The following is a 22,563-nucleotide window of genomic DNA, read 5'->3' as shown; positions in this document are numbered from 1 at the left end:
GACCATGGGGACTCTGCAGCAGTTGAAAGTGTGAGGATTGGTTGTAAGTCCCCCCCTTTTTAAAGTGCCATTGTAACTTTGAACTGTCTCCAAACAAATGGTTTTAAGTCAAGGGCTATTTAGGCAGTGTGAAAAAGAGGCTTTCTTCCTGAATATGATAGAACAAAGTTCTCAGCCACAAGCCAAAATGTTGTTAATATTCAGGCTAATTTACACATTGCACTGCCATTGCACAAATCTCTCTTAGAAACTCAGCATTTCCATGTTTTTCGAGTAAATGTATGTTGGTACAGATGTACATGTTTTTATGTTGAAGGATTTATAGTTATGTCCTGCAACTTTAGCAGCTGGGAGTAACATAGAGGAGTAAGCTCCAATTGTCGCGTGACTAAAGAATGATGATTGATTGGATAGTACAACATAAGGCCTAAGTGAAGACTTCCAGTAGAATTTAGTTCCTGAATTCAGTTGTCATTCTTCCCTCTTTCCCAAACTGCTAAAGATGCGAGAGAAATGGAGAGGAGAATTTGAAACTTGGAAGGGAGAAATTTCATTGATGGAAATTGAAGGGCATGGGTGGGCAGTTATTACTACTGTATCGCTATGGAAGCAAAACATTTTCTGGCTTGAACAGGGGGATGATTAAAAAATTGTCATTTGTAATGAAGAACACGAGACTAGAAAAGCAAGGAAATGTTTTCTGTGTTTATTTTTCTCTTCCGGTGAAACGGAGCCTACTTACTTGTATGATTGTTTAATTAACAGAGTGCACTTATTTGAGTATGGTAATTGCTTTGTGCAGTTCAAGGGACCAAATAAGCAAGCTTATATTTTAATTTCTGTTAAGGCTGAGAATGCTGGAAAGATTTGTGGATAATATAATAAAATGCATTATTTGTCCATCAACCAAAATAAAAGCAAAATACGAGTCTAGGGAGAGGGGCGGCATACAAATCTAATAAATAAATAAATAAAATAAATTTTATTTTTTGTGTTTCTTATGAATATACCCTTTTATTCATTCAGCTCTGCAGTTGATATTTTAAAACATGCATCTTGTCAACACATATGAAAATAGATGTAATTTGCTTTATTATTTATTCAACCAAGAAATCAAGGCAACTAACAATAATTAAAATACAGAAAAAGAACTTGATGTTTAGGACATTTAATTGTTCTAAACAATTAATAATTATATTTGCTGCAATGCAAGAGTAACAAAGTCGGATTTTTAATCTATTTTTTTTCTCCAGCGTTTATTAAGCAAGTATGTTTCATTTTAAGTTCAGTTTCTTCTAACATGATATTTAATGTTCTGGGGGTGTTTGCTTTTTTCAGGAGAGAATGTTCTTCATGTGCGGGATGCTGATTCCCAAGACAAGATACTTCGAGCTTTGCACATTCAGTTTGGGAAACAATATCCTTGGTGAGTACAGTCATAGAAGTGAGTATAAGAAAAATTAAGGCACCAAGAGAAAATATTGCTATATGTTGTAAATTTTACAAAACATCAGTTTATTACAAATAGGCTACTACATGGCATTGGGAAAGCAGTTGTGTGAATAGTATCTTTGAATTAAAAAATGCTGCCCTATAGAGTAAATGACAGTTTGCATAATTCATTTCCCTGATGTCTACTTGCATGCTTCAAAATTACCATTGCCATACATTTTTTTTAAAAAAAAATGCCTGTTTCTCCCCCTGAAAGGTAAAGGATGTAGAGAAGACGGTGTCCATAGATACCCCCCTTGGCAGAATGATTTTTATTATAGAATAAAAAAATGATATATGGCTGCATTTTGTATGGAATTGAATCTATATGTCTAGGTCAGTGATGGTGAACTTATGGCATGCGTCCCGGCACACGGAGCCATATTTAAGTGCACGAGGTGTTGCCCTATGTCAGCTCCAGCCTGCATGCACTTGCTGGCCAGCTGATTTTTATCCTTCTTTTCGGCTCTTTTCGCTCTCCCTAGGCTTCAGGAAAGCTTCCTGAAGCCTGGGGATGGCAAAAAACAGCCCGACCTAAAGTTCACTTGTATGCTCACTTTCAGCTTCCTTTTCACTGTCAGAGGTCTTCAGGAACTTCTTTGGCTTTGGACAGTTGTAGCCAGGCCTCCCACATCTCATGCCATTTCCTCTACAGCCTGCAAGGCTGTCCTGAAGGCCTCTGCAGCCGATAACAGAACTCCAGATCAATCTGGAGCTCTGATAATGGCTACAGAGGCCTTCAGGAAAGCCTTGCAGGCTGCAAAAGAAATGGGACAAAGATAACTCAAGAAGATAAGTAGTAGAGCAGCTCCACAGCTTCAGTGAGGCCTGTGTGCATGCACAGGGGAGAAGCTCATTGCATTATGGATATCTCACATACGCACACCCTTTTGGCACCCGAGCCAAATAAGGTTCGCATTCACTAGTCTAGGTAATAACAAACATTGTTTAGGAAAAGAAGCTGGTAGGAATAACAAAAGGCATTTGGTAAATCTGGGCTTTGTAACTAGTTATATCTGCCACTGCAACATTTTATGAATGTGCAATTTTTTCCCTGGTAGTCATTTTACAGATTGCCATTCTTTTTTTGCTGGCTTTGTATCTTATTACAAATATATATGGTGGTATATTTATTTTCATGGGCACCCTTAAGATAGAGTTTTGCATATTGACTCTTGATTGGTGAATGGGTATGATCTGGCATTGACAGACTAGAGTTTCTCTACAGTCAACTAATTATTATTATTTATTTGTAATAAAAATAAAGCACAGTGTACAGTAATGAGCGTAATAAATTGAAAAGGTTATAATAGAAAAGTTAGAACTTTAGATTGCATAACAGTGTATGACTTATAGTTCAGAACCTCTCTGGTTTAATTTTCCTTGATAATAGACAACCCCAGAAATTTGTGACTGCTATCTGACAATAGAATTGATAAAGTGTCTGTGATTTTAGAATTATTGACCTAGTTTATGTCATGCACCGGGGGTCCTGTGATAGATAACTTTTTCTATTTAAGCCCACAATTATAGGTAGTCCTCATTTAGTGCCAGCAATTGATTATGGAAATTTGGTCATTAAATGAAGTCGTCCTAAGTGAAAAATTACATAATCACAACTGTGCTTATAGTTTTATTTCCAATTTCCTTTGCTTCTTGACACTTCCTTCAGATGAACTGGGATTCTTTCTCTTTGAGGACACCTTAAGATGGGATAAATAAGCAAGTTAAATTAAGAACAGGTTTTATATACAGTATGTTGCCATTAATCTGTTCCTTGATGCTTAACAAATATGCTATTATTATCAGATATAAAGTAAGTCAAGCTGGCAAAAAGGTACACAGGTTATTAATCTATTAACATTAAAATTAAAAAGTAAAGTAGCAATTCTCTACACATTTACTTGGAAATCGATCATTTTGAATATAGTAAAAAGGCCAAGTCTTCAGACGTTTGCAGAAGGATAGAAGGCTGCATGTGTTCCTCTCCAATGAAAATAAATACAAGCATTAACTTCTGTCTTACTAATTATCCCAGCACCATGCTGAGCATTCCTAGCTTAATGTTGTAAATATATTCAAGGACCATTTTTAAATAACGGTTTCAAGATTTATCCCTCCTGGCATCTCTCTTAGTGTACTCACAGTCCAAATGTATAGGTTTGGCTTGTAAGATACTTTCCTTCTGTTTTAAAATGTTATAAATTCTTCCATTTGATGTTACAGTTCGAAAATATATGGCGATGGAAATGCTGTTCCAAGAATTCTGAAGTTCCTCAAGTCAATTGACCTTGAGGAGCCCCTTCAAAAGAAATTCTGCTTCCCCACTGTAAAAGAAAACATTTCCCAAGATATTGATCATATCTTAGAAACCCAGAGTGCGCTGGCAGTGGATCTGGGTGGAACGAATCTCCGAGTAGCAATTATCAGCATGAAGGTAATTATAAATCAGAATGGTTTATATGTCTACAGGGCGGTGCCTTTCTGTGAACAACACACTTATAATCTTAATGTAATAATGTGATAATTTTAAAATGTACCCGATCTTTGTATGCTGTCTTACTAAAATGTGGCAGCTTCTTGTAAGAGGGTAGCATGTTGATACCCTAGACATTCAGAGGGGGAGAAAAACCTCCCGATACAAGAAGACAATGTGATAGAAGAAATGAGACAGTCTACCCCGTTGTTCTGCAAGTAAAATGAGAGTAGACCCTGTATCATGAAGTCCTGGGTGGAATATAAATGCAACTAAATAATTCCAGTTTTCAAATAATCCATTGCACTTTAGTGCAATCTACACATTAGGTGAATTGGTTTAAGTGAATCAGTGATCTAAAAGATCTATCATATGTAGATACTATGGAGCCCTGGCCTGTAGCTCAACATACCTAGGGGCAGGGGGAAATGCAGTGGGAGCAACCTGCGCCGCCCTGCTGATTGGTCCTGGCAGCCTTCCATAGTGGCCACACACAGCGGCCATGCAACACAATGGGTTATTCTGGGTGGTGAAGAGAACTATTACCGCCAGATGGGTGTTGGCCCAGATAGCTACTGTGGCAGCTGGACATACGTAGCCCCAATGCCACCGGATGATAGTGGGCAGCCAGATGGGCAAGGGGTGGGGTCCAGAGACTTGAAAAGGTGCTGGGAGGTAGGTGCTCCCAGTGCTAACTTTACAAGGGATATGTTTCCTACTTGAGCCGCCCCAAGTCTGTGGAGAGGGGCGGCATACAAATCTAATAAATTATTATTATTATTATTATTGCCACATTCTGAGGCTCCAGCCTGTTTGTGGAGATTAAAGCTGAGTTTTGCAGTGTTGAGTGCCTGTCTTGATTCCCTTTGTTCCCACCAGGATGGCCTAGACCAGCTGAGAGATACATCCTGATTCAGGAAACACAGAGTGGGCTATGTAAAGTTTGAAGAAATAAAAGAATAGTACAGTAACTGAGTATGAATTCTGTTTGGCACTGCTACTCACAATGTGGTCTTGGACTGCCTTGGGACTGCATCAACTATTTTTATCATTAGCGTTGTAAAACAAACAAAAGCATTGAAATAATTGCAGTTAATGGGCATTGTTTAGCAGAGCCATTTTTAGCAGAGCCATCCCTTCAGTGTAATTGCGTGTAATGGGGCTCTTTTTTTAATAATACCTTCTATGAAGTTTAGGCCTCCTAAGAACAGGATGTTTGCCTCTTAAGGACTCTTGCTTGGTTCCATTTTGAACTGATAGGATTAATTTAATCTAATTAATATTTAAAAGATGTTTTAAATCAGGATTGTCTTGCATTGTTCTTTTCTTGTTGCAAAAGATATTGACTCCACCATTTTCATCCCTTAAGTCCTTTGGGATTGGGCAGCATAGAAGTCGGATTAGATAGATTAGATAGACAGACAGACAGATAGGCCAGCCAATAAGCTGAGCTGGAGGTTGGGCTTGTGGTTGTCTGGCCAGGCAAGTGCAGAGACACACACAGGAAGACTTCTCTTTTCGTACAGTTAGTCCTCAGCTTACAACCACAATTGAGCCCAAAATCTCCATTGCTAAGTAAGACACTTGTTAAGTGAGTTTTACCTTGTTCTGCAACATTTTTTTTAACCGCAATGGTTAAATGAACCACTGCGGTTCTTAAATGAATCATATATCCTTAAGTGAATCTGGCTTCCCCCATTGATTTTATTTATAAACCCCATTGACTTTATAAACCACTAGGAAGATTATAAATGGTGATCACATGACCTCAGTTCACTGCAATCCTCATTGATATATGCTGGTTGCCAAATGCCTGGATTTTGATCACGTGGATGCTGCAATGGACATAAGTGAAAAACAGTGATAAGTCATTTTTTTCAGTGCCACTTCAAGTGGTCACAATACACATGGTTGTAGGTTGAGGACAACCTATATAGTATTTGCTTGCTACATGGAATACCTGTCTCATCTCTTCAGTTTTGATTCTGACTGGTCCGTAAGAATTGGCAATGATTTGGTGGCACGTAGTCTTATCGCACTGTGCCATGTTTGATGTCCTGTGGGAACAGCACTTTTATGGCAGAAGAATACAGTGGTACCTCATGATACGAACCCCTCATCATACGAACTTTTCGAGATACGAACCTGGTGGTTAAGATTTTTTTGCCTCTTCTTCCGAACTATTTTCACCTTATGAACCCAAGCAGCTGCTGCTGGGATGAAGGGGTTTCTTTTCCCCCCCTTTTTTGAAGAAAGAAAAGGGAAGGGCCGCTTGGAGGGGGAAATGTTTGCATGTAAAAAAATAGAACAGCGTGCTTACAGGCACTGAAAGGGTGTCTTTTGAAGAAAGAAAAGGGAGGGGCGGCTTGGAGTAGGAAACATTTTGCAGAGAACAGCGTGCTTGCACAGGCACTGAAAGGGTGTCTTTTGAAGAAAGAAAAGGGAGGGGCGCCCCCCTTGCCTTTCTTCCTTCCCACTCACCCTTTAGCCTAGCCTTGCTTCTTCCACCCGCCCCCTTTAGCTGCTCCTCCCTGCCCTCTGTTCGCCTCCCTTCTAAAGTTTGGGATTTTCCTGAAGGATTTGCACGCATTATTTGTTTTTACATTGATTCCTATGGGAAACGTTTCATCTTACGAACTTTTCACCTTACGAACCTCCTCCTGGAACCAATTAAGTTTGTATCATGAGGTACCACTGTACTTATAAAACATAAAGAGTTTGATGGGTTTTTATTTTCTCTTAGGGTGAAATAGTCAAGAAATACATACAACTGAACCCTAAAACTTACGAGGATTGAATAGAATTGATCCTTAAGATGTGTGTAGAAGCTGCCTCAGAAGCAGTAGACCTGAACTGCAGGATTTTGGGTGTAGGTAAGTTTAATAAGCACCATAATTATTATTTTTTGCTTTGTGAAATGAAGGCAAGAAGTTGTTATGCATTTCAAATATAATAAAACATTGTTTTCTAAGTGCTGAATTTTGCAAACAGATCTCTTGGCATTTATAGACTACAAAATATTTATTTATTTATTATTTATTTATTTATTATCTATTTATTTATTTATTTATTAAATTTGTATGCCGCCCCAACAATATATAATACAAATTCAATAATTAGAAAGCTAAAAACCCATAATTTAAAAAACATGCACACAACACACCATACATAAACAGTATAGGCCTGGGGAAGACATTTCAGTTCCCCCATGCCTGACTGCAGAGGTGGGTTTTAAGGAATTTGCGGAAGGCAAGGAGGGTGGGGGCAATTCTAAACTCAGGGGGGAGCTGGTTCCAGAGGGTCGGGGCCGCCACAGAGAAGGCTCTTCCCCTGGGACCTGCCAAACGACATTGTTTAGTCAACGGGACCCGGAGAAGGCCAACTCTGTGGGACCTAATCGGTCGCTGGCATTCGTGCGGCAGAAGGCTTTCCCGGAGATATATTGAAATTGATAATGCAGTTCTCAGAGGGTGGGTTTGAGGCAATTGTTAAGGCACTAGGCTAGTACAGGGGTCCCAAAACGTAGCAACTTTAAGACTTGTGGACTTCAACTCCCAGAATTCCTCAGCCAGCATAGTTGGCAAGAGAATTCTGGGAGTTGAAGTCCACAAGTCTTAAAGTTGCCAAGTTTGAAGACCTCTGGGCTAGAAAGTGGGAGATTGTGAGTTATAGCCTTGCCTTAGGCATAAAGCCAGCTGGATGACTTTAGTTCAGTCACTCTTTCCCAAGAAAACTGCAGGGATTTCTCCAGAGTCTTCAGGAGCCAAAACCTGACCCAGAGGCGCTGAATAAATAACATCCTCATGTCCTAGGACATATATATTTCATAATAAGTTGTACTTCTGTAGGCAGACTGTGTATACAGTCTTCGATTATACTTTCCCCCTCAAAATTATAATAGGCAAAAAATGCACTAATTGAGCATCAAGTATTAGATTGAAATAAGCAGGGCAGCTGTTAATCTCTAAATGTTTGAAGATTTTGCCTGTCTTGTATTTTTTTGTGCAATAACTGTCTCATATTTTTATGTGTGATACTATATATGGATATGGTACAATCAACAGGATATATGAGAATTCAGACAATGTGTCTCTGCATCTTGTTAGATAATGCATGTTTAAACAGCAAATTGGGGTGTGAGTTACCACATGACTTCTTTATTTATTTGGGAGTTTATTGAAGAATTATTCTTTACAGTTAAAAGTAATGTAAAACAGAACTGCTGGACTTAGTTGTTTTGTTGTTTAAGGAAGTTGTTCAGCTTTATTTCTGAATGAGAGGCTAACACTTAACAAAACTTTATTTTGGATTTTTTTTTTAAATGCTAGAATTAATAGAGCTTGTCCTGGTCTTTCATATAACTTGATATATGCTCTGTGGCTCAGGCATTTCTACAGGTGGAAGAGTAGATCCCCGAGAAGGTGTTGTTCTTCATTCCACAAAACTTATTCAGGAGTGGAACGCTGTTGACTTGCGGACACCGATATCAGACGCTCTGCATTTGCCAGTCTGGGTGGATAATGATGGCAACTGTGCAGCTTTAGCAGAAAGAAAATTTGGACATGGGAAAGGAGTGGAAGATTTTATAACCGTTATCACTGGCACAGGTATCTTTTTAAAAAAAAAAATTAACAAACACATAAGACAAACTAAAAAATAAACACTTAAAAACATTGGACATTACATGGCAGATCTGTTTTGCATTTCTCATAATACAGTGATCCCCGATCATTGCGAGGGTTCCGTTCCAGGACCCCCCGCAACGAGCGGGTTTTCGCGAAGTAGCGCTGCGGAAGTAAAAACAATATCTGCGCATGCGCAGATGGTGTTTTTACTTCCCAGCAGCGAGGAGCCGAAGATTGGGGTTTCCCCGCCGCCCACGTGAACTCCTCGCTGCTGCCGCGCCCGCCGCTCGCCCGCCCTGAAAGGGAAAGCCCCCCCAGGCCGGCTCCGATCCCCCCAGGCCGGCTCCGATCCCCCAGGCCGGCTCCGATCGTTTTAAAACAGGCGCGCCGCTTCTCCGCTGACTCCTGGCGAACTTCCCCGCTTTAGGAGTCAGCGGAGAAGCGGCGCGCCTGTTTTAAAACGATCGGAGCCAGCCTGGGGGGGCTTTCCAGCAACCCACGAGCCCGGGTTGGGGGCTCATGGGTTGCTGGAAAGCCCCCCCAACGGTTCATCCCGTCTGGGCTTTCCCCCCCCTCTCGCTCGCTCACGCTCTCCCCCCTATCCGCGTGTGTATGTGCGCGCGCGCGCACCCAGGCGCCTCCATCCCGGCGGGGACCGCAGCTGCGGGGCTACCCGTCGTCAACCCTCCTCCGGCAGCTTCCTCCCGAGCCCCCACACACATACGACGGAGAAAGCGGCCACTTCAGTCTTTTTCCCGGGGGGTCGTCAAGCTCACCTCCAACCGAGAGAGGAGTTCGGCTGCCGTGTCTCCTTCTCCCTCCTCCTCCTCTTCTTCCCCGCTCTTCCATCCTCCGCCGCCGAGGTCACCAGGAAGGGAGAAGAAGAGTCAATGAATGGCGCCAGCCGCCGCCTTGCCCAACGCAAAGCGCGAGAGCCCAGACCCGGAGGCAACCCGCTCGCTGTCCGCGGCGCTTCGAGTTTCTCCTCCCGGAGGCGCGCTCGGCGCTCGCTGCAGCAGGGGAAGACCCAGGGAAGGTTCCTTCGTCCGCTGCCCACGGAAAGGGGAAACCCGGATCTTCGGCTGCAGCGAGCGCCGAGTGCGCCTCCGGGAGGAGAAACTCGAAGCGCCGCGGACAACGAGCGGGTTGCCTCCGGGTTTGGGCTCTCGCGCTTTGCGTTGGGCGAGGCGGCGGCTGGCGCCGTTCATTGACTCTTCTTCTCCCTTCCTGGCGCTCGCTGTCCGCGGCGCTTCGAGTTTCTCCTCCCGGAGGCGCACTCGGCGCTCGCTGCAGCAGGGGAAGACCCAGGGAAGGTTCCTTCGTCTGCTGCCCATGGAAAGGGGAAACCCGGATCTTCGGCTGCAGCGAGCGCCGAGCGCGCCTCCGGGAGGAGAAACTCGAAGTGCCGCGGACAGCGAGCGCCAGGAAGGGAGAAGAAGAGTCAATGAACGGCGCCAGCCGCCGCCTCGCCCAACGCAAAGCGCGAGAGCCCAGATCCGGAGGCAACCCGCTCGCTGTCCGCGGCGCTTCAAGTTTCTCCTCCCGGAGGCGCGCTCGGCGCTCGCTGCAGCCGAAGATCCGGGTTTCCCCTTTCCGTGGGCAGCGGACGAAGGAACCTTCCCTGGGTCTTCCCCCGCTGCAGCGAGCGCTGAGTGCGCCTCCGGGAGGAGAAACTCGAAGCGCCGCAGACAGCGAGCGGGTTGCCTCCGGGTCTGGGCTCTTGCGCTTTGCGTTGGGCGAGGCGGCGGCTGGCGCCGTTCATTGACTCTTCTTCTCCCTTCCTGGCGACCTCAGCGGCGAAGGATGGAAGAGCGGGGAAGAAGGGGAGGAGGAGGGAGAAGGAGACACGGCCTGGGGGATCGGAGCCGGCCTGGGGGGGCTTTCCAGCAACCCACGAGCCCGGGTTGGGGGCTTGTGGGTTGCTGGAAAGCCCCCCCAGGCTGGCTCCAATCTTTTAAAACAGGCGCGCCGCTTCTCCGCTGACTCCTAAAGCGGGGAAGTTCGCCAGGAGTCAGCGGAGAAGCGGCGCGCCTGTTTTAAAACGATCGGAGCCGGCCTGGGGGGGCTTTCCAGCAACCCACGAGCCCGGGTTGGGGGCTCGTGGGTTGCTGGAAAGCCCCCCCAGGCCGGCTCCGATCTTTTAAAACAGGCGCGCCGCTTCTCCGCTGACTCCTGGCGAACTTCCCCGCTTTAGGAGTCAGGAGAAGACCCAGGGAAGCCGCCCAGCAGCTGATTTGCCCGGCATGCGTGCCCATAGAAAAAAGGGCACGCATGCGCAGATGGTGTTTTGACTTCCGGGTTGAAAAATCGCAAATTAGCCTGTTCGCAATGGTCGGGAACGCAATAACCGGGGGATCACTGTACTTATTTGATGCTTATTTGTTAATAAAAAAATTAATATTTACAATTTATTTACATTTCTATACATTCCTCTCAAAAGGATCTTCTCTATTTCCACATTTTTCCGGGTATTTTAATTTTCTTTCTTATTTCTTAAAAACTGTTTTAGGAAGTTTGAGGAAATCGATTCCTGTGCCACTGGGACAGGTATCAATTTTCTCAAACTTCCTAAAACAGTTTTCAGTCTTGGTTGGAATCAAGTAATAATGCCATCTTGTACTTATTCAGATGTTATATTTATTGTAATAAATCGTGTGCAAATGGCTATTATCTCTATCCAGCTGTTGGGCACATGATTAAATCCCCGTAAACTGCAGGAAATTGAGATTAAAGCAAATAGTAGGAAACTTCTCTTATGTTTTCTGTTCTTCTATTAGATTTAAACTGATGCAAACTTCTGGGCAGTAACCACCTGATTTGCCAAATCCTTGGCTTTAGAATAGCCCCTCCACTGTCAGTCAGAGAATGGTTTCTCACGATTCATTTCCAATTCCAGAGTGTAAATTGTGTGTGTTTGTGTTTGTGTGTGTGTGTAAATGGAGTTCCTCTTTCTCATTACATGGCATTCAAAGATTAAAGTTAACAATGCATATAGTAATTAATATTTCCAGGAGAATTACTCTTTTTTTAAGGAAATTAAAGCATTTGAAATGTAAAAATGAGTTGGTGCTTTCACGTTACATTGTTTTTACAGTAGCAACACTTCACAACACTCTTCAAATACATCTTTCATCTCTCCAATAATGCTGGCTATTGTTAACACACACCTCTGTCAGTATAATGCATGCGTAAATACTACCTTCAAAGACAAAAACCATGAAATAGATGAACAGAAACTTTCATCACTTGCTCTTAAGTATAAATGTTTTGCTGGAGGCATTAACAAACACGAAAGATAACATTTTTAAAAGTACAATTGAATAAGTACTATCTTTCAACAATATATTAAGAGTATAATATGAAAAGGTGGGAAGCAGCAAAAATTAGATAAATGGAGCATTGGATAAACAAACTGAAGAATATGAAACAAAAATGGACCAAGAGAGGATGGGAACAAGGGTATAAATTTAAAAACAAATTGGATGGACAGAGCATAAGCAAACACCAAATCACTCAAAGTCTGGGCAGTCAAATGCGATTTTATATTTGCCAATGATAAAGGAATCCTTTGAAATGCTATATATTTTCTGGTTTCAGAGTTCAGTGACTATATCCTGATATTTTTCCTTTCAGGTATTGGTGGTGGAATCATTCACCAAAATGAATTAATTCACGGTAGTTCTTTTTGTGCTGCTGAGCTTGGGCACATTGTGGTAGCAATGGATGGTCCACAGTGCCTGTGTGGGGGCCATGGCTGCATAGAGGCATATGCTTCTGGAATAGCCTTGCAGAGAGAAGCTAAGAAGTTACATGATGGTAAGTAAGGTGCCGTCCTGTTGTTTTTCGCCATGTTCACTAGTAGGGTGTGCCTTAAAAAAAGTTCACATACAATACATTTGGCACTCAACAGCTGCCATTTATTAAGGTAGCAGAATGCAAACTACTTCTTTTACATGCGTTAACTTTGTTTCCCAAAGCCAAATTAATTAATGGAAGCATAGCTGAAAAACAAATCTACTAGCATGCCAGTGTACGCACTGACTGTATTAGGTACCTTGATCAAGATATACAAGTAGTCCTTGCCTTACAACTTTTCTTCACAGCTACTAGCTAAGTACTTAAGGACTGATTAAGGGACTTGTACAGCCGACAAGGTTGTTTTGGGGAAGAGTGCTCTTTGCAATACAAAAAGGGTGCTTTGTTTCTTTTGAATTTTGTGATAAAGGACATTGTTTTGAATTTTCAAACGTGTGTGTGTCTGAAATTTGTACCCGTGAATTTTCGGGAGGCTTCTACCAGAGAACCCGGCAGAACACATTGTATGTTTGTTTGATATTTTTTGGGGTTGGGAATCGCCCAGAGTCTTTTGGAAGTTGGGCAGCATACAAATTCAAATACAGGAGTCGCTCAAAAAGTAATGCACCACATTTTTTTTCTTCAACAATTATTTATTGAATACAATGAAATTTACACACAAGAAAGAATGATGTTTATTCTACACTCCCTATTTTCCATATAATCTCCATCCCGTTCTATGGCCTTCCTCCAGCAAGACACATGGGCATGTATGCCCTGTTGGTACCACTCCTTGCTCTGGTGATGAAGTCATTTCTGCCCTGTGTGAATCACATCTTTGTCATCCTCAAAATGTCTTCTGCGAATGGCATCCTTTAATGGCCCAAACAAGTGGAAGTCTAAGGGATCAAACGCTTGAATGTTCCCAATAATTTCTTTCTCCACAGTGAAAAATTCAGTGATGGCACACTGCTTGTAATGTACATCACTTACAGACACCATTTCGAAACACTGCTGCAGCTACGCTATCTGTCTGAAGAAACGCAAAATTTACACACGCACTCCTGACAATTCAAATAATGTATATCTAAAGTTTTGCATTCATACCATTACTGTAGGCTGAGAAAAAAAAAAGTGGTGCGTTACTTTCTGGGTGATGGATGGAGAGAGAGAGAGTGTGAGAGAGAGAGATCTTAGAATGTTATAAATGAAATAAGAGTCCAGATGAATTGGAATGCCAAAACCCTTGCACTAAAATTTTAAAATTAATTATAAACAAGTATCATCTCGCAAGAAATAGATTTTTTAATTAAGCTGTAACATTGATGAACTATTACATGATTTCAAAATCTGGACACTAGAGGGGACTAAAGATTTTAGAGAAAGATATAAAGGCCAGTAGATGGTGCAAAACATTTTCTCAATAAAAATACTGAAAGGGACTTTGGAAGGATGGACTTAGTAGCCACAGTATCAACAATGTTGGTAATGATATCTGCTTCTATGGATAGACTGTGAAGAAATGTCAGATGTAGAACAAACTTTATCTGGCAAGATGGAGATGGTATAAGTAGATTTACAACTGACAGATTTAGAAAAGGATCTTTTACTGGATCCACAATAGAAATTGTCTGAAATGTTAATATTTAAAATAGAAATGTTTTAACACGAGAGTGTTTTGGATTTAGGAGGATTTTATTGGAGTAGGATTTTAAGAGGTTTCTTAAAGCCTTGAAGAACACATGGTGATGGGACAAAGAAAAAATAAGATAAATCAAATTCTATGGTAGCATTTGAATGGACTAAGGACTAAAGTAAAAGGAAGTAATATAAAATTGAGGGTTTTTTCATCAAAGCTAGAACAAAATATGTAGTTATTTGTAGCTACCTTTCATATACTTCCTTCTGATACCAGGCCTGAAAAGATTGTTTTATGATTTTTTTCATAAAACGGGATAAAGAAATACATGTAATTTCGGAAGTAGTGGAGAGTGCCTTATTTTTTTTTATATTTACTGAGATGAAGATGAATTCATTATTTATTTTTCTTTATTATATTCTTACTTTTCCCTTTTTTTGCAGTTTACTCTTCTATTCTTCATTCTTTTTTTAATTTTTGTTTATATTACATTTTGCTATTATAATAAAAAGTAATAAAATGTATTATTATATATGGATATAAGTACACTAAATGCATTTGTAGGCAATTGCATGAATTAAAAGTTAAATTTGTAAATGTAAAAAAGAAAAAAGAATAGATTTCCTTGGCCATACTAATGTCAGAATTTTTTAAGGACTTAATGGAAATAAAATCCAGCATCAGGAAAGTGAGGGCTAAATCTGCATTTACGTTGTTTGGCAGTTTTTCTGATTAAAAATAATCCCAAGCAGATTAGGTCAGTGATGGCGAACCTTTTTTTCCTCGGGTGCTGAAAGAGCGTGGGCGTGCACTATCGCATATGTGTGAGTGCCCACTGCCATAATTCAATGCCAGGGTTGGGCGAAAACAGCTTTCCCTGCCTCCTGGAAGCCCTCTGGAGGCCAGAACTGGCCTGTTTCCCAACTTCTGATGGGCCCAGTAGGTTCGTGTTTCACCCTCCCCAGGATTCCAAAGGCTTCCCTGGAGCTGGGGAAGGGTAAAAACACCCTCCCCCATCCCCTGGAGGCTCTCTGGAAGTCAAAAATGCCCTCCCAGGGCCTCTGTGCGAGCCAAAAATCAATTGGCTGGGACAAACGTGCACGTTGGAGTTGAGCTAGGGCAACTGCTCACATACCAGCAGATATGGCTCCGCATGCCAACTGTGGCACCCGTGCCATAGGTTTGCCATCACTGGATTAGGTCTATTCCACTGTTTCTTGATACATACTGGTATTTATGTGAAATCATTTTACATCCGTAAGAAGTCAATGAGATTTTATGCCAGAAAAGAGAGATAAAACTTCATTTATGGAAAAAGCTGCACTAAAATTAATTTTATTGTATGATATAGATTCACGATAGCGAACCTATGGCACGCGTGCCACCACTGGCATGCAGACCTCTGTGACCACATGAGCCATCACCCAGCTCAGCTCCACCACGCATGAACGCACGCTCTTCCTGCTGGCCAGATTTTCGGGATGCGTAGGGGGCATGCAAGAGATGTGCATGCATGCACAGACTATCATGTGCACGCATCTCCTTCCCCAGCCTGTTTTGGGTCCTAGCAGGGAGGCTTGGTAGGCCCAAGACGGGCCGGTGGAGGTGTCATGTACGCATGTGTGGTGGGTTGTGTGCGCATGCATTATGGGTACCAGTACTTGCACACATGTGCTTTCAGCTCATGACAATAAAAGTGTTAGCCATCATTGACATAGGTAGATTAGATTCTTTGTGATTAAAAAAAAAAAGGTTGGTAAAATGTAATAATCAGCATTCTCTGTTTTGCCTCCTAATTACTAATTCTGCATTCTTCCATTTTTTTTCCTCCCAACAGCGGATTCATTATTGATTGGAGATATGTCTATGAAAAAAGAAGATACAATAACTGCTGCGCATCTTATTCAGGCAGCTAAACTAGGAAACTCAAAAGCTGACAATATTGTTAGAACAGGTAAAAATACAAACCTAAGGCTGAAATCTTCATTAGAATATTGGTTAGTGGTAAATATTGCTACTGCTCTAGCATCATCCTTGTTTGCTTCTCCGTACTGAAGGAGCGGGTCCAGCAGTCACATGGGTTGCTCATGTCCAATCCGGTGGAACTGAGCCTAGTATTAAAAAAGCTTGCCGGATCCGCCCCTTCCCCAGAATTCGCTCAGTTCGCATATCCTGCGGTTGTATTGTGAATGCTCGTTCAACATTCTAACACCTTCCCTTCGACCTTTCCTTCAAAAAAGTAGTAAGATTTATTGTCTTTATTCAATTACTTGCACTATTTGCGCCAGCCGTTTTTAAAAGGAAAAAAAATAAAAAGCGGCTAGGTTTTTTTACTTGGGAGAAGTTGCGGTTTCGTTTTCCCCCGGCGGTTTTGCCGGTTACGATTCCTGCGGCCGCTTGTGGATTCTTCTAATCCCTTGGCCTGGAGGTCCTGGTGCAAGTATTTATTATTGGATTATTGCTTAATTATTGTATAAAAATATATTTAAGGGCTTATAAAATACCTCCTGCGGAGTGGGACGCCTTTAGTCTCCTGGACTTAGTCGATCGCTTTTCCCCTTAAGAAATTCTACGAAGCGATTTTTTGGCGCGAAGGCCTTCGCGCCCTTTCTTAAAATATCTAGGCCTCTCGTGTTGGCCTTCTGCCAGCCGCGTAGGCCTCAGTCCACCGCGTGGATCCGGGAGCGGGCCTTGGGGGTCCCAGGCTAAATTCTCCACCGGCCTAGCCTCCAACCAGAGTGCCTTGGTTTTACTTAATTGCAAAGTTTAGGGAGGCTGGCCCCGCTGGATTTGGGGGCACGAACTCTGGGTTTGCCCAGATTGTCCTCACGTTTCAGCAGCTTCGAGGCCTCGAAGCAGGATCCATTCCTCTTGGGAAGTCCTTGAAATCTTCTCCTTATAATTTAATTATTGGCTCAGCCTTGTCTTCTGTTAATTGTCAGACTATGGCTACCTTTCCCAAGAGAGGCACAACTAAAGGTCCCAGAGAGGCCAGGCCTACAGGCGATGAGATTACTAGTATCCCCCAGGCCTCTTCCTCCTCTTCTCCAGGGGCCCGCCCCTCGACCAAGGTCACCAGGGCCGAGAAGAGAAGGGACCTAGCCCTACAAAAGATTCATGATAAATCAGCAAAACGTTTGAAAGTGCAGGCCCAAGTAATCAGTAGTCAAGACCCACCAGAGGCCTCTAGCCTGCCTCCTTCTGGGGTCCCTGTGTTATCTCTGGATGAGCCAAACCTAGACAGACCCCAACCTAACCTATGGGGCATAGGTCCAGAGGAACCAGATATTATGGAAGATTCCCCCCAGCCAGGATCCTCCCAGGCCTTTAGGGATTCTTCTACCATTTCTGCTGATATTTCCAGTTTACCTCCTGAGTTCCAATCTATTTTTGCTGTGTTGTCCAAAGCCATTGATGCCAAACTCTCCTCCATCAATGAGCTTCCTTTACCTCTTCCTCCTTCTCGTTCCTCCCGCCCCTTGGGTTCTTCCCCAGCGGTCAGAGCTCCTATTCAGGATGACTCAGAGTCCTCCCAAGATGAATATGAGGATGTAGAGGAGGATGAAGACCCTTTCCAGGGCTTATCTGAGGACGAGGAATCCCAAATAAAGGTCCCTCCTCCCATTACTATTTTCCCTTCTCAACTATTCAAATCTCTCCTCCTCAAAGCTAGAATTTCTACGGGATTAGCGGCCCAGGAGAAACAAGCCTCCACTTCCACTGATCCCCCGGAGGAGAATTTACCTTACTTCACAGAGGAACAGGAGGATAACGAGGTAATCCCTATGCCTAAATTATTTAAAGATGCCTTACTTAAACAGTGGGATTTTCCAGCCTCTGGCCTTAATCCCTCTACCAAGGACAGAAAGTTGTATAAACTCTCCTCTTCCTATGAAGAGCTTCTATCTTTTCCCAAACCAGATGAACCTGTCAAAATTCTTCACTCGGCAGCGGCTGTGCCAGGCGAGGCGGAGGAAGTCCTCCGTCCAGAGGACAAGCGCATCGAGCAAATGCTCAAAAGAGGTTTCTCCGCTGATTCCTGGGCCATTAAAAGTTCTGCAGCAGCCTCCTTCTTCTCCAGAGCCATGCTGCTGTGGCTTCGCCAACTTCAACAGCACATTCCTCCAGATGACTTGAGAGGTCAACAAGACTTCAACAAGGTCTTTGCAGCTGCCCAGTACGTGGCTGATGCCACCTTACAATCTACTAGATTTTCTGCTAAGTCTATTGCAGCCTCTACAACGGCAAGAAGACTCCTATGGATTCGCCCTTGGCAAGCGGGAGTTCGCCAAAAGTGGCAGTTATCCCAGGGCCCCTTAAAGCGCGACCTTCTCTTCGGTGATCTTCTGGATCCTCTCCTCACGGAGACCACAGACAAGAAGAAGGTTTTGGGCCCAACCACAAAAAAGGTTACTAAAACGCAGTCCTTTCGTCGCCCAGGGCGCCAGCAAGATCAAGCGGCTTCCTATCAGAGATCTCCAGGTCAGTATTCCCCCCGCTTTCGTTCCCAAGGTAGGAACTCCAGGGGTAGGGGTTTTCGTTTCCAAAGGGGAGCTGCCTCTAACAGGGCTTCAAAAAAACCTAGATGGTAACCTTTCCTCCATTCCCATAGGGGGTCGCCTAGCTCATTTCGCTGCAAATTGGCGTCTCTCCTCCAAGGACCCTTGGGTCATTGACACTGTTCAATCAGGCCTTCTTTTAGAATTTATTTCTCCTCCCCCTAAACGTTTTATTTCCTGCCCTTCGCCCAGGTCATCCTCAGATTGTAACCGTATGGAGGAGGCCATTTCTCATCTTTTGTCCATTAGAGCCATTCAGCCGGTCCCTTCCGGTCAGAAGGGCCTAGGTTTTTACTCCATCCTATTTATGGTTCCAAAGTCCTCCGGAGGTTGGAGAGCCATTTTGGATTTAAAGAAACTAAACCTATTCATCAAATATAGGAAGTTTAAAATGCACTCCTTGTCTTCTATTTTGGCCGCCATTCACTCGGGAGATTTCATGGTCTCCTTAGACCTCACTGAGGCCTACCTTCACATTCCTATAGCCAAATGCCACAGAAAATTTTTACGTTTTTCCTTTCAAGGCAGGCATTTCCAGTATAGGGCGATGCCATTTGGCCTTTCCTCGGCCCCTCGGGTCTTCACAAAGCTCTTGGGGTCCCTGGCGGCCTATATCCGGGCGTCTCCCATCCACATTTTATGTTATCTTGATGATATTTTAATTCATGGGAACTCCCTAGAGAGAGTGAAATCAGACCTTTCTGTCACCATGTCAGTCCTTCTGGACCATGGGTTTTCCATCAACTTTGAAAAAAGTCACCTCCAACCTTCCACTTCCATTCCTCACCTGGGAGCCATTATTGATTCAAAATCTTCCCAGGTTTTTCTCTCTCCCGAGAGAAAACTCAGTATAGTGGAGTTAATTTCTAACATTTTATCTAATCCTTCAGTATCCATAGTTACTCTATCTTCTCTTTTGGGGAAGATGGTGTCATGCATAGGCATCATTCCCTGGGCTCGCCTTCATGCTAGGGAACTCCAGTGGCTTCTGTTGCCTTTTCAGAGATCGGGGCACAGCAACTCAAATCGACGCATTGTCATCCCACTGAGTGTTCGCAGATCCTTCAAGTGGTGGAAGTCTCCGGCCATGGACAGAGGATCCCCGTTCAGGTGCCCGGATCAATTTGTCATCACCACAGATGCCAGTCTATCGGGATGGGGCGCCCACGCCCAGGGGATGATAGCCCAGGGCACGTGGTCCCCGGAGGAAGCTTCCAGGCCAATAAATTGGCTAGAGTTAAGAGCCGTCTCCCTGGCTCTGAAGCATTTCTCTCCTCGCATCCCCAACCGGCACGTTCTCATTCTCACCGACAACATTGCCACAAAAAGCCATATCTGCAGGCAAGGGGGCACGAGATCCAAGGCTCTCATGAGGGAGGCCCTCAAGCTGGGCCTTTGGGCGGAAAAACATCTCCAGTCGCTCCTAGCCGATCACATCTCGGGGAGTCTCAACATCCAGGCGGATTGGCTATCCCGAGCAACGATAGACCCAGGAGAGTGGAACCTCCATCAAGACCTGTTCCATCAAATCACCCTCAGATTCGGCCTACCAGTCCTGGATCTCTTCGCGACCAATGCGAACGCCCAACTCCCTCGCTTCTATTCCAGATTTCCATCCCCGGGAGCGGAAGCGATCAATGCCCTCCGGAGTCCATGGCCTCCAGGCCTACTCTATGCATTTCCTCCGATTCCAATCCTCCCGGACGTGATTCACAAGGTCCTCACCGAGAGGGCCCGAGTAATCTTAATCGCCCCTCATTGGCCCCGCCGGCCCTGGTTCGCAGATCTCCAACAGCTGTCCGTCCAGGACCCTTGGCGACTCCCCGTTTCGGGGGATATGCTGCGGCAGGGGGCCTCTTTCCATCCAGACCCGGAGTGGTTCCACCTCACCGCCTGGCTGTTATCAGGAGAGATTTAGAGCTGCGTGGGCATGACCCTGATTCAGTGGAGGTCATTCTAAAGGCCAGAAGGGGCTCGACCAACCGAATCTACGACCACACGTGGTCCAAGTTTCACCAGTGGTGTCTTCAGGAAGGTCTCTCCCCTCTGTGCATCCCCATACACAGAATTATTTCCTTCCTTATGCAAGGTTTCCATAAAGGACTCTCCACCAGCACCCTCCGGCGTCATCTGGCAGCCATTTCATCTGTCCTAGGGGGCCCCCGCAGACAGCCTCTCCGATCCTTCCCTGAAGTTCAGGAATTCCTCAAGGGCATAGCCAACCTCAGACCTTCCAAGGTCCACAGGTATCCATCCTGGGATTTGCCACGGGTTCTCCACTCCCTCACGCAGGCACCATACGAACCCCTAAAATCGGCGTCCCTCAGGTACCTATCCTTTAAGGTAGCCTTTCTGGTGGCTATTACCTCTGCCCGACGCATTTCGGAGCTGGCTGCCCTCTCAATCAGGCAGGACCTTTGCCAATTCCATCAGGACAAGGTAGTCTTGCGACTGGACCCCACCTTCTTACCCAAGGTCAGTTCCATGTTCCACAGATCTCAGGATATTGTCCTACCTTCCTTCTGCCTCCAACGAGACCATCCCTTGGCAATTAGATGGCACACCCTGGATCTCACCAGAGCGCTGAGAATATATATCCAACGCACAGGACCCTTTCGGAGGTCAGAAGCACTTTTTGTAGCCTATCATCCCAGAGTCATGGGGGCCAAAGTGTCTTCAACAGTAATAGGCCGTTGGATCAGAGGGACTATATCTAAGGCCTATGAGTCGGCCTCCCTCTCAGTTCCAAGGAACATCACTGCGCATTCCACCAGGAGCGCAGCCACCTCGGCCGCTTGGGCGACTCAAGCCCCGTTGGAGGAGGTCTGCAAAGCAGCCACTTGGGCCTCGCCATATTCCTTCATCAGGCACTACAAAATTGATTCTTACGCCTCAGCGGACGCTGCCTTCGGCAGAAGGGTACTCCAATCCGTTATCTCACACGATAGCAAGCTAATCCCACCCTAGGGACCATCTATTGGGTATGTCCCATGTGACTGCTGGACCCGCTCCTTCAGTACGGAGAATAGGCGTTGATTGCTTACCTGAACGCCTCTTCTCGTACGGTGAGCGGGTACAGCAGTCACTTCCCGCCCTTGTATGTGTCTTCTTTACCTTTCTATCTCTTTCTTCCTCTAATAATGAGAGTTGAACACTACAGAGCTTCACAACTGAGCCTAGTCTATGGATTCGCGAATTCTGGGGAAGGGGCGGATCCGGCAAGCTTTTTTAATACTAGGCTCAGTTCCACCGGATTGGACATGAGCAACCCATGTGACTGCTGTACCCGCTCACCGTACGAGAAGAGGCGTTCAGGTAAGCAATCAACGCCTATTCTGTTATAAAACAATACCAAAAATAAGCCTTCTCCTTCTCCTGATAATATTTTAAGTTTCCTTTGGAAATTCAAAGAGAGGGGGGAAACTAGACCAGGCAAGATAAGGAGGGTTAGAAGGGGAAAAATATGGTTAGAAGTGCAGAGAATCACTTTAAATACAATTGTGCAAAGATTTGATAGGTTACAGCCACTATGCCAGTGGCTCACCAGAATCACCGTGTGAAAGTTGTTCTTTGTACCCCGGCTTACACTTCTACATTTGAAACTTAACTGATTACTTAGTTTTGCTTCACTTGTTTCTAAAGCTTGTTCAAGCAGTTGCAATTGTTTAGCAGATGAACAAAACTTTTTTTCAGCAGTTTGGGGAGACATTTGAGGCTTTGGGATAACATCAAGTACTTTATCGAGGTAAAACACATTGCTTCTTTGGTAGAACAAGAGAACCACACTGCTTCTACAACTTAGAGCATCTCAGTACCATAAAACCAAACTGCCTGGCGAGTATTCAGCTAGTATTCTCTTGTTAATGGAAGAGGGCTATCAGTAGAATAGGAAAGGGAGCCTTTTTACAAATGAAGAGCAGTCTTAATTTCTGTTTCTTTGGAGGACAAGCTCTCATTAAAGTTTTGAAGCATACTTAC

General features: G+C 44.2%; 1 protein-coding gene and 1 long non-coding RNA gene across 2 annotated transcripts in view; one reads left to right on the top strand and one right to left on the bottom strand.

The window, feature by feature from the left end:
* Nucleotides 1-22,563, top strand: part of GNE (glucosamine (UDP-N-acetyl)-2-epimerase/N-acetylmannosamine kinase) — a 79,026-nt gene that overhangs the window by 43,666 nt on the left and 12,797 nt on the right. Inside the window, 6 exon segments of the mRNA XM_070742290.1 lie at nucleotides 1,339-1,426; nucleotides 3,718-3,928; nucleotides 6,711-6,840; nucleotides 8,353-8,574; nucleotides 12,226-12,408; nucleotides 15,864-15,980. Of these exon segments, the coding sequence (XP_070598391.1) occupies nucleotides 1,339-1,426; nucleotides 3,718-3,928; nucleotides 6,711-6,840; nucleotides 8,353-8,574; nucleotides 12,226-12,408; nucleotides 15,864-15,980 (951 nt within the window).
* LOC139162194 (uncharacterized) lies at nucleotides 1,078-5,802 on the bottom strand. The gene is made up of 2 exons (XR_011558274.1): nucleotides 5,735-5,802; nucleotides 1,078-3,194 (listed from the first exon to the last, which is right to left on the bottom strand). It is a non-coding gene; the product is annotated as an uncharacterized lncRNA (long non-coding RNA).

This window comes from Erythrolamprus reginae, chromosome 2 (assembly GCF_031021105.1).
Source record: "Erythrolamprus reginae isolate rEryReg1 chromosome 2, rEryReg1.hap1, whole genome shotgun sequence".
Lineage (NCBI taxonomy): Eukaryota > Metazoa > Chordata > Lepidosauria > Squamata > Dipsadidae > Erythrolamprus > Erythrolamprus reginae.
Note: the sequence above shows the minus strand (reverse complement) of the source record. Positions and strands in the feature narration are given on the sequence as shown.